Source organism: Pinus tabuliformis, chromosome 7 (genome assembly GCF_031772625.1).
Source record: "Pinus tabuliformis cultivar Carrire ecotype Pingquan chromosome 7, CPIR1, whole genome shotgun sequence".
Taxonomy (NCBI): domain Eukaryota; kingdom Viridiplantae; phylum Streptophyta; class Pinopsida; order Pinales; family Pinaceae; genus Pinus; species Pinus tabuliformis.
In genome coordinates this window covers 473117318-473130186 of record NC_142293.1, presented here as the reverse complement: position 1 = coordinate 473130186, position 12869 = coordinate 473117318, and the positions used below count along the sequence as shown (strand labels likewise).

The 12869-nt window shown below is 41.2% G+C and overlaps 1 protein-coding gene across 2 annotated transcripts in view; it reads left to right on the top strand.

Moving 5' to 3' along the window:
- The window catches only part of LOC149248002 (protein LEAD-SENSITIVE 1-like), a 140307-nt gene extending 132383 nt beyond the window's left edge, over positions 1-7924 (top strand). For both annotated transcript variants that reach the window (XM_089458329.1, XM_089458328.1), the window contains one exon: positions 7018-7924. In XM_089458329.1, coding sequence (XP_089314455.1) covers positions 7074-7703 — 630 coding nt within the window. In that variant the 5' untranslated portion in view covers positions 7018-7073 and the 3' untranslated portion in view covers positions 7704-7924. The remainder of the gene's footprint in view (positions 1-7017) is intronic.
- Positions 7925-12869: the final 4945 nt, after the last annotated feature.

Genomic DNA, 12869 nt, shown 5'->3' with positions numbered 1-12869 from the left:
GGTTATATCTGTAATTTGATGCGTTCCTGTTTAAATTCAAATCAGTGGTATCTGAGCAGTCTGCTCTTTCTCTGTTTTTCTTTGCATGTCCCCAACGAGGTCGGGTTATAAGGAGTTAGGACTCGAATTGGTCGAACCTTTGCTAGACCAGCCTCGTAAATCCCGACGGCCTCCTATGGGGGAAGAAAAGAAAGATGTGGGAGCAGGAGATCCTATCAAAATATTGCTCAAGGAGGCCCTCGAGAAACAAAGGAACGCGATGATGGATAACTTTGCCCAGATCCTTCAACGGTTGCCCATCGGCGGCGCATCCACATCCAACAACCACTCTGGAGGCTCCACACCTTTTAAGGTACAAGTAAACTTTGACATTCCCATATTTGAGGGCCAAATAGATGCATACGTCGTAGATAAATGGTTGAATCTGCTAGAAGGATATTTTTTTGTTCATGATTTTTCCAATCGAGAAAAGATTACTTTTGCTCTTCTCAAAGCTGCCCCCCACATCAAGGATTGGTGGGAAACCTATTGTGAGCAGAAGGATGAAAGTATGACCTCACTGTTTTCAGCCACTCCCACTTGGAATTCATTCCGGGACGCCATCAAGGAGCAGTACTACCCTATCGGGAGCTACGAGGACAAATACATAAAGTGGACCACGCTGTGGCAGGGAAGGGACCAAGATGTGTTAGAGTTTACCAATGTTTTTCATACCCTTCGCACGAAGTTGGGTATCAAGGATTTTGAGAAACATTTGGTACTCAAGTACTGCGACTTCCTACATAGATACATCCAGGATGAGATGGAGTTCTTGGACATCTCCTCGCTCGACACGCCGTCAAGATTGAGCAGAAGTTTAAACAGAACAAGCGAGGCTTTGGATCTGCGAATTCGAAGCAAGGGAAAGGTGCCCCCAAACCGTAGAACAAAGGACAAAGCCAAGGCGGGACGACCCAGGACAACTTGCCAAGGCCATAAGCAAAGGACAACATTGCGAAGCCGAAGAAGGACACGGGAAAGTGGTGTGAGTTCCATAAGAGCTCCACCCACAACACAAGTGAGTGTTGGGCCAAGCAGTCAATAGTGGCCGAGCTGAAGGCTTAAGAATCAAATGCATGTTCCGACTCTGAGTCAAAACCCAACAAGGGGAATGACAAAGGGAAGCATATTATTGATGTAGAGCCCAACGCCACCGTCGCCACCACAAAGATCCAGAAGGAGGAACCCGAAGATCTAGAGGAGGAGGAGCGTCTCTTCCACTCCCATATGTGGGTAAAGGGTTCCCCGCTACAGTTCATTGTCGATAGCAGGAGCCAAAAGAACCTCATTGCAGCAGAGGTCGTGAAGTGGTTGGGCTTACCGACCACAACACACCCACAACCGTACACCATCGGGTGGCTTCACCAAGGACGAGATCTGTGCGTGAGCCAACAATGTTGCCTTCCATACAACATCAAACCCTTCACGGATGAGGTATTATGTGACGTTTCTCCCCTTGATGTTTGTGATGTATTATTAGGCCAACCATACTTGTGGAAGCGACATGCTGTGTATGAGTCAAGGCCTCACGCTGTTATTGTTACATTGGGAAATAAGTTGTACAGGATACCGGAGGTAGCACCGCCTACCGCCATCTCTCTGGTTACTGCAAAACAATGCAATAAGCTCATTTCAAAAACTGGGAAATTTGTTTTTTCTGATGATACGCCATCAAGGAAAGAAGAAGACGGTGGCCACGACCTCCAGATAGGGCCCCTCTGCACGACAACAACAGATAGACAAGGTCGTGGAGGAGTACGAGGACATTTTCACCTCCCCCGCAGGGGTACCTCTGCATTGTCAGGTCAAGCACTCCATCGATCTGATCCCAGGCGCGCCGTTACCCAATGGACCAATCTATTAGCGCGCAGTTCTGTAGAAGGATGAAATCAAGAGGCAAATTCATGAGCTGCTGCAGAACGGTCACATTCGGCCGAGTTCATCACCCTATGGGAGCACGATCGTGTTGATACAGAAGAAGGATGGGACTTGGAGACTTTGTATTGACTATTGGGCGTTGAACAAGATCATTGTCCGGAATAGGTACCCGATCCCACGGATTGATGACCTTCTGGACCAACTCAAGGGGGCAAAATATTTCAACAAGATTGACTTGAAGTCCGGATATCACCAGGTACCAATCAAACCCTCCGATGTGTGGAAGATTGCCTTCAAAGCCAAGGAGGGCCTTTTCGAATGGTTGGTTATGCCTTTGGGTTGACGAATGCTCCTGCAACCTTCATGAGGTTGATGGATGATATCTTGCGGCCATTCACCAACTCATTTGTAGTGGTATACTTGGATGACATCTTGATCTTCAGCCAGAGTTGGGAAGAGCACCTCCACCACATCCGACAGGTTCTCCAAACACTGCGGCAACACAAGTTGTGTGCCAATTTGGAGAAATGCACTTTTGGCATGACCCAGGTTCAGTATCTGGGATACATTATTGATGAACGGGGGGTGCATGTGGATCCAGCCAAGATCCAAGTCATTTGGGATTGGCCAGCCCCAACTACTTTGACAAAGCTCCGCAGCTTTCTGGGTCTTGCCAATTTCTATCGCAGGTTCGTGTCGGGGTTCTCTCGTATCACTTGGCCCTTGAGTCAGGTCACCAATGGAGGAGTGAAAGCAAAATTCTTTTGGTCTGAATCTCAACAGAAGGCATTCACAGAGTTGAAACATCGCCTCTGCTCTGCACCAGTGCTCACATTACTAGACTTGCAACAACCATTTGAGATCGAGACAGATGCCTCTGACTATGCTATTGGGGCAGTCCTTACTCAACGGGGGCATCCAGTGGCATATCACAGTGAAACACTTTTAGACACAGTCCAAAAGTATCCCACTTATGACAAAGAGATGTATTCCATTGTGCAGGCCTGCCGATAATGGAATCATTACATTTTAGGGAAGCGCACTACAGTTCATACAGACGCAAGGGAAGTCACAGAATGATCACCATTAGAAGTGGTCCACATACCTGCAACAGTTCCATTTGAATATCAAGTACAAGAAGGGCAGCACAAATAATGTTGCAGACTGCCTTAGCCGACCACCGATCATGGCGTTAACCACCGTGCTCAACTCTTGTGGGCACGAGACTTCTGATTGGCCACTTCTCTACAAAAGTGACCTAGAATTCAGCCACACATACCATACGCTCTTGGAGGGTCAACAAGTTCCAGATTTTCACCTCCAAGATGCTCTGTTATGCCACCTGGGATACCTTTGTGTTCCTTCAAGCGAGCATGCGAAGATGATTTGGGAAGCGCACTACAGTCGGGTTGTTGGGCATTTCGGGGTCAAGAAAATGGTGACAATATTGCAGAAGTATTTCTATTGGCCGAATCTTCGACAGGATGTCGGGAAGTACATCAGATCCTGCACTGCCTGCGCCATTGCCAAACTGACCATCAAGAAGCAAGGTCTCTATACTCCGCTGCCTACCCCTAGTCGACCTTGGGAATCCATCTCCATGGATTACATGTCAGGCCTTCCTTCTACTAAGCATGGCAATGACTGTGTTTTGTGGTCGTCGACAGATTCTCGAAGATGGCCATTATGGCGACCTGCAAGAAGAGTATCACAACAAAAGCCACTGCTAAACTCTTCTTTGAACGAGTGTGGGTACACTTTGGGATCCCAAAGTCTATTATCTCAGATCGGTCGAGTCTCTGGTCGATGTTGGACACCAAGCTTACTAAGTCCACAGCTTTCCATCCCCAAACTGATGGCCAGACATAGGTCGTCAACATGATGATCATACACATTTTGCGCATGTACAACTCAAAGCATCCACGCACATGGGATGAGAGCCTCCCCTATGTCCAACACAACTACAACTAGGCTCTCCACAACTCGACTGGCCACAACCCTTTTCAGGTGGGCTTGGGATTCCAACCACTATGTCCCATTGATGTGGCCATACCATTTGCAGCGACTCAGGTAGATTCGGCTCATGTCCAGTCCGAAGCCGACAAGGCAAATAGCTTCATTGAGCACATTCAACACATCCACCAACAGGTCCATGACATATTGGACAAAGCCAATGCTAAGTACAAGCAGTGACATGATCAGCATCAGGTGCCACACAAGTTCCAGGTGGGCGACAAAGTTTGGCTACATTTGCAGAAGGAGCGCCTCGCTGGGCCCCACTGCAAGATTCGCCCGCTTCAATATGGGCCATACACCATCACCAAGGCTGTGGGAGATAATGCTTTTGAGCTCAACATTCCCCCATTCCTTGGCCTGCACCCAGTGTTCAATGTGGATCGCCTTCGGCCATACTTTCCACCATTATTAGACACATCCGACATTGCATAACAAATCACACCAACAGAGTTAAATCCAAACTGCATGGAACAAAGTGCAACTGATCGGATCATGGACATGCAGATCAAGAACACTCGCCAAAAGAAGATCCAACTATATCGAGTGGTCAAAGTTGGCCAACTCCTGCACCAAGGAAAATGGCTCACTAGGGACCAAGTTTAGCATAAGTTTCCTCATCTCATGGAGGAACTCAACGCATTGGAGACCATTGCTTCATAAGGGGGGAGGAATGATCCAGGTGGATATTGGTGGCCACCTGCCTATTCCACTTGGACCCCCACCATTGTTTCTTTCAGTTTTTCAATTTCCTTAATTATAGCACAATTTACTATTTTTGGCAGTTTTTCGGGTCTTGAACTTCGGAGCCGTTTTGAGGCCCTACACAACGTTTTTTTGGCAATATTTTGTCTAGGCGATTTCATTGAAATCACGTTTTCAGTTGTAGTCCTCGGAGAGATCTTTCCAACGAGGTATCATGCACGTCAAATGAAGATAATATGACCAAGTTATGACCCCAAGAAGTTGGTTGCCCAACTAACCCCAACGGGGCCCATAAACTCTTGGTGTTACATCTCCTCGGGTTAGGGTTTTGGTTGTTTAGGGTTTTCTCTTATTATTCAATAATAAAAAGGCCCTTGAGCCTCATTTTAACTTAGTTCAGAGGTATGTAGCCGCCACATCTCTTCTCAGAGATAAGCTACCATCGCCCGAGCTAGTCTCATTTCCATTCGGTTTGTAAGCATATTTCATGATTTGATATTAATGAAAAGAAGTGTTATTTCTGCTGCATCTCTGTATTTATGGTTATATCTGTAATTTGTTGCGTTCTTGTTTAAATTTGGATCATATACTGAGGTGTTCCATCAATTAATCTCCCCGGAATGCCACTTCGAGCATAATTAATTAAGTTATGCCCAATAATAACGTTGATTTGTGAAAGTTGTCGGAATGCAACGAAATGAAAGGCAAACTGTGCGGATGATGGAATATGCCAAGTGAATGCCATCAAATCCCATAAAAACTCCTCAAAACTCTATCGAGACCCTTGATGACATAAACCTGCTCCATTGACCTAGCCATTCCTTGCTTTGGAAATCCACCATGGTTGTACTATGAAGAAGAATAAAAATGGGGACATGACACACGGGCTCGATGCCTTTCTCGGATTGCTTTTGCGACTATCAATAGTCCTCAACACAGAGAACAAGAACAATGAAGAGATAGAGCAAGTGTTCAGATAGGAGACAAAGAATATGTCAGAGAAGAGCAGGAAAATTAGCTCTAAAACAGGGGTTACAAGTCTAAAATGGCACTTGTGTTCTGATACCATGTCAGGCCAGGAGGGTAACTCCACGAATTAACTTGTTTATTGCATTACTAAGATCATGAATATATACATGAGTGGAGAGACTCTTGGGATTCCAATTCCAAGATCTCTTGGTTTTCTCTAATGCATAACTGAAGCTATTTACAATATTTACAATAATCCTAATCCTTTTGGATTAGGTGTCAACACATTCAATGAGGTTTTGTTTAGGTTTTGTTTATCCTCTTTTCAAATTTATAGCCATTCACCATTATTAAAGTCTATGGACAAACATAAAGTTTATGCATCATATAATATAATGTTCATTCAGTTTCTTCTCTTAACTGACCTGGACATGGAAGCTCATGTGGAATTATTATGTTGCACCAATAAATTTTTGGGTTTACAACCCATGTTTTGTTTAGATGCCTAAGGTCTAATAACAATACGTGCATGAAATTTTCTTATTTCATGTGTATTCACTGTGTGGAGGAGACAAACAGCTGAACTAATGTGAGGGCAATTCACTCTTCTTTGTGGATGAATACCAAGTTATTTTTACAGGCAAGTTGTCCTTTGCAATCTGACCTTCCACTCCAGACAAAAATACTTGTTAATCTCTTTTTATGGTGAGAAGAATGATGTAAAGAAAAAATCTTTCAAAAATAGTGGCATGCCATAGGTTACATAAACCACAATATCAAATGTCATGTAAAAATCTAAGGAATGTTAAAAGAAGTTTCTGGATATAACAACTCACCATCATCTTTTGTTTTTTAACATAGAAAGGCTGATTCAAGGATGTCATAAAGATTCTTACCTGCATCCTCTTAAGTAATGAAAAATTAGGGCATCTGGTTGTTCAAATTTCAAATCAAATGGTGGATGCCATTCTTGAGAAAAATTGGGGAGGTTTTGGAGGCTTTTTCCACCTTATGTATAAGATGCAGGTTAGAAAAGAAATGAAATTTTGCAAAAGAGATATTTGACTATTTTCTATTTTCTATTATTTTGTTAACTCTGTTCAGTAGACTGGGCTGTTGTTGATTATTAGGTAATTTGATGCTTCTACATGTTAATTTTCTGTGACATATGAGTTTGTTGTGTATGAGGCGCAATTGAATAAAATATCATTGTTGTCACTCGTTATTTTGTTTCATCATTTATTTCCATTATATGATTAAAGAGTGCATAATTCTATTTTTGGGTCAATGGCTTCATGTCCTGGAATTATGTTTCCATAACAAGCTTTAATTAGTTTGTTTAGTCAGCCTTTTTCATGTGAAAAATTTAAGATGTTTTTTTCTTCATACTTCAAAATTTTCAATACCTTGCAGGCATCTATGTTGAAAACAGTAAGGTCACTCACTTTACTCGAGGAAGCGATGAAAATATGGAAACTGGCACTTTCCTGGGTTTAGGTTCATCAAGCACGGTGCGTTCTAACAGTACTCGTGCATGTGAGATATGCGGCTATCAACAAGACAAAAATGGAGTAATCTGTTCTTGCCTTGATTGTTTCCTTGATGGAGGAGCGCTGTACCGTTTTGAATATTCTGTCAATCCTGCCTTCTTTCTTGCAAAAGTTCGAGGTGGAACTTGCACACTCGCTGATGAAGACCCAGCTGAGACTGTGGTGCATAGAGCGACATACTTACTTCAGAAAGGATTTGGGTTGTACAATGTCTTTAAGAACAACTGTGAAGATTTTGCTATCTACTGTAAGACTGGCTTGCTTGTGATTGAGGGAATTAATGTTGGTCGAAGTGGTCAAGCAGCATCAATCCTTAGTGTGCTTGTTGCAATATGTTCTTCACCTCTTCGATTCCTGACCACCAGTATACCTGGTGTGACTGCGGTTGCAGGTGGATTGTATTGTATTAGTAGGGTTGTAGCTGATATTGGTGTCCGCAGGGATGTGGAAAAAATTCCAGTAGAGAACTTAACAGAGCGACTGGGTTTAGACGAATCAGAAGTCTTGTTATCTAATGGTGCAGAGCCAGTATTGCAAATGCAATTCTAATTGATTTATTTGTGGTAATCATATAAATTGTATAAAGTGATCGCTTCAAAGATTGAATAGAATCTCGAGCTATTGGATTGACGGCTTGCATAATGCATTTGATGGATTTTAACTTGGGTGTGGTATCACAACTTATATAATACATAAATGTTTCCCATATTAGGCTGCAGTTTTAATGACTGGCAGTGTTTCCAATTATTGAAACAATATTTTGTACTGTCCATGCATGTGTAACAGGGGTTGTAGTGCATGATGGATGCAGCCTATTTTTTTACTAATGCTCGTCTTTGTCAACTACCATTTTTGAACATTGAAGGTTATTAACTTGAATAGTTTGGTGCTTGGTTTTCCTCCTAGTGTTGGAAGTGTACACTAGCATAAAAAAGGACACTGCCAGGACAGCAAAGTTTTCTGCCTAATCTTGCGTCTGATACCTAGCTTGCTTGCTTGAAAGATGATGGCCCTCACTGCTCAGAGATTTAGTGCAGAGGCCTAAACATGATGGAAATTCCCCATAGGCATGTGACTTTGAACTGTTATGTGTGTCCTTTTGATTAAACTTGTCTTGCTGTGAGAATTCCATGGGATGAGGAATTTGGAAGGAATGTTTCAAGTTGTATATACGTGGGAGTGCTTTCTATGTTTAACCTTGAACTTTAGCAATCAAAAAATGGAAAGATGGATGAACTAGAGACTTCAGACATTGTACATGTGACCAGGATAAGTGTCAAGCTCAAGAGAAAATACAAAACAACTTCGGGAGTCCAGACTAGTTCCTCACCTCACCTTTTGAATCTCCTCTCTTTTGAAATATGAGATTACATTAACATCTTTTTGTTTCAGTTCATTTTATGGAAATAACAACCAGGCAGCTGCAAGGATCATATCATTGTGGGTGGACAACACAGATTTAGCTTGCGCAGCTTAGACTGCATAAAAGATAAAATTATAAGGTCTTGTGAATATCTCCTAAGGTTTGGAGCCCATTTTTGTGAAACCAGGATAGGGAGTTGGAATGAACTTTTCCAAGTGTATGCTTCTGACAGTACCTTCAATAATTGCCCCTATATTTAAAAAATGGAAATCAGGATTAACGAGATAGCTCAGATATCATTTAAGTGTGAGTGGTTTTAAGATTCCAGAAGATTAGAAGAAAATGTAGAAATCAATGATGGATTCTACAGAGCTTCAAGGACGGTCCCATAATTCATCTCCATCTCAGAATCATAGAAAACTGTCCTTTTTGTAAAGCAATGTTTAATGATAGGTTTTCTCCTTAGCAATTAACAGCATAATTTTATTAAGGTACAGCCTTTAGTATCAAATCACCAGGCGTTTAACTATTCTTACAATTGTCTATGCATTTTGCATTAGAGTTCAAACTCAGTCTTGTCAACTTGGAGAACAGTTAGCCTGTGATCCACTCTTTAAAGAGGCCTTTATATTTGATCTGAGCTAGATGAGGAGCTTAATTGCAAAGAGTAAACCACATTTTATTATTTGACTATTACTCAAACATAATATATCTTTCTTAACCACGAAATCATCAAGGAGTTGCACTAAAGAAGAGAGTACTCAGCTAAATTGCACTAGAAAAAGACAAAAGTGGTCTTTTTGTTGAATTTTTGTAGCTATGGTCAGTCTTCATAATTTATATTTTAGCCTTTGAAATGTACATAATGAAAAATGTAAGACATGTTCTTCATGTCACTGTCAAAAAAAATATTAAGATGTGTTCTTCATGTTGGTTACAAAAGAGAAAATTTTGAATTTCTAAAAGGTTGAATTTTTGGCTCCAAATGACAAGTTGGCCTTCCAATAGATGAAGTCGGCCCCAGTGAAGGGACATGCCCATTTGGACTCTTGAAATGCCTATAAATAGGCCATTTGTCCTCCTCCACAAGACAAGAATTCAAATCATCTCTGAGGTAGAGTTTAGACCATCTGAGGCAGAGAAAAAGGACGAATCTAAGGTAGAGAGAAAGGACAAAGCTGAGGCAGAGAATGAACGAATCTGTGGCAGAGTTTCTGGGCTTATCTGGGCAGCAAAATCAAGTTTTCTTGGGTGAAGAAGAAGGCTGAAATTCGGCCCTACCAGAACAGACTAGGCTGAATTTGTTGGGCAGCAGGGTGACTTGTCTAGTGGACAGTTTGATCAGGTGTGACCAGGGCTATCAATTTGACTTTATGTTTGACTTAGATGTATCTCTATTGACTTGAATAATTTCTCCAAGGAAAAGGTTGTTGGGTTTTTCCCCCAAGTGGGTTTTGCCACAGTAAATACTTGTGTTTCTTGTTTGGCTCTCTTTATGATCATATTGTCAATTTTGTTCTACTGTTGAGGATCTTCGGTGTTGTGTTATGATGAATTTGAATGCAAGAAAAGATTAACGTAAGAAATTATAAGAAGTAATTATCAGTTAGACGATCCTATGAAAAATCAACATGGTTTCAGAGCATGAGTGAAAGAAGATCCTAACTAAGTCAAGCTTGCTTTGAAGGAAAAATAACCTCTGTAAGAAGTCTGCCCTAGAAGTATCCAAGCCACTTTAAATATGAGTTTATCCCTTCACTGAAAACCCTAAGAACCAAAATTCTCAGAAGGCTAAAAGGCCTCAGTGCAAATTTTAGGAAGGCTGAAAAGGTCTCAGAATCTCGTTGTAGGGGGCTAAGAAGGCCTCTTGACTATTGCAAGTAGCCAAAATTCCTCATATAAAAGATACAAAGGCCGGAAATGTCTCAGTCCTATCACAAGTAAGCCGAGAAACATTAGGAAGGCCGAGAAGCTTCAGGAATAGGCCATAGGCCTAGTAGAATCTGAATCAAGAGCCTCAGTCAATGGCAAAATCAGAGAAGGTGTTATTAACTCAAGTTTGTTTGCATTGGAATCCTTAGATTGAAAGGACTGACATCAACAAAGCATAGATGCATAAGCACATCACAGTGATAAGATGACAAGTATGAACCCTGAAAATACAAATCTACGAAGAGACCAAGGAAGCTATAAGTTTGCGGTTAATACTTGGACTAAAAGGTATGTATCATCACTCAATTTACTAACAATCTTGAAGACTATGCCTATCAACATATCTGTCAATAAGGACCAAGCATAGGTCTAGTTAAATGTCTGTAGTAAGACTTGTATCAAAGCTTCCTTGATCTCTAGTTCAATGAAGTAAAGTTGATCTCAATATGCCTTGAAGGATGAAAATTCATTATAAATTGCTCCCTAATCAGAGGATTTTGTCAATGTTATGAAATTGTTGCATTATATGAAGTTATTAAAGGATCCTTGAAGAAACCATCAAGGGCAATTATGTATAAAGAATTCCTTCACCTACTTGTACAAAACAATTTCAGTGATGAGATTCACAATCAACAATTCCTTCACCTACTTGTACAAAACAATTTCAGTGATGAGATTCACAATCAACAATACTTGTACAACTACAAGAAAAATGTGAGATACATCTATTGATGTGTAAGCCATTTTGGTGTATTCAAGTATGATATGGGTTGAATTCAACAACCCGTGTGAGTTTAATAAAGAGATTCCTAGAAGGTGCAAAGCCTGTAATGCCATATACTAAAGTGATATGTCTTGCATTGCACTATTGTAAGTACAATTGTATTGAATGAGATATGGTGCAATGCTAGATGATTATGGAATTGTAGCTTGATAAGTTTTGAAGGAAGCCTTCTATCAAAATGTATCTTGGGTAACTACACAGTTATTTTACTAATATAAGGAATCAACCTTGCTAGGATATTTGACAATCTGAAGGGACATATATTAAAGTTTTGGGGTCCTGTGTTTTCTTTGAAAATATTGCATCATATTTCTGAATATGATTTAGAAGCAGGGCATTGTTACAAAGTTTGGACACCTTGCATTGTTAAAGTCCTAGAAGATGCATTGCATATGGTGATGCTAAGGTATGACCTAGGTTGTAAATATCCCGCACATCAGGGCAATAAGGAAAAGATCCCCGATATGAAGAAAGCACACCTTGATGGAGGAAGTTCATTGGATACGACAATCTTACAATAGGCCGAGTCCTTTTTCAAATTTGAGACCAAAGGTCTTCTCAAGAAAGATGAGTGATTTGCAGAGCTTGATGTGTCCTTATGATGAAGTATAAGCTTGGAATCAGTGTCTAGCTAAGAAAACATGATTGCTAGAATATCATTGCTAGTAATGCTGAAGTAGTAGCCAAGTATGTTGTGATGAAGACATCTCATTGGAAGATCCCTGATCTTGACACGTCTGCTTAGTCTAATATCAAGATGGAATATCCTTAATTGTTTGTTGAAGCATTGAGACTCTATGGTTTTTGGACATTTGAATATGGAAAGGAGAATTTTCACATTACAAAGTCTGTTGGACGGACTTACAGAATAGGATCTTGCAGGAAAGTCCACAGGATGTCAGGTATTTGGAGATTATGCACAGGTTGCAGCATAGTATAGGTGCAGGTGCATAGGATGTGGACTATTGCCTTATAGCAGATGGATTGGTTAGGTTCAGAGATGGGATATATGTGCCAGATAGCAATGAGATCAAGAAGGTGATCTTGAGGGAGTTTCATGCGAAACCATATTCAAGTCACCCAGGGTATCATAATACATTGACTGCAGTGAAGAGATTTTACTATTGGCCAAACCTAAAGAGAGATGTAGCAAAGTTTGTGGCTAGGTGTTTTGATTGTCAGCGTGTGAAGGAAAAATGTAAACATCTAGGTGGACTGCTACAACTGATTGCAATTCCAGAATGGAAATGGGAGGTCATTTCCATGGAATTCATCATAGGTTTGTCGAGGACAGTGAGACATCATGATTCCATCATGGTTATTGTGGACAGGTTGACAAAGGTTGCACACTTCATTCGGTGAAGTCTACATTCTCATCTAGCGATGTAGCATAGGTGTTCATCAGAGATGTGGTCATATTGCATGGAGTTCCGAAGAAGATTGTGTCAGATAGGGATGCGAAGTTCACTTCCAAGTTTTGGAAGGAGTTATTTGCAGGTTTGGGCATAGAGTTGGCCTTCAGTACAACTTATCATCCGCGGACAGATGGACAGACAGAGAGGGTCAATAGGATATTGGAAGACATGTTGAGGATGTATGGATTAGTAGAGAAAGTGGGAAGAGTATCTTCCATTGG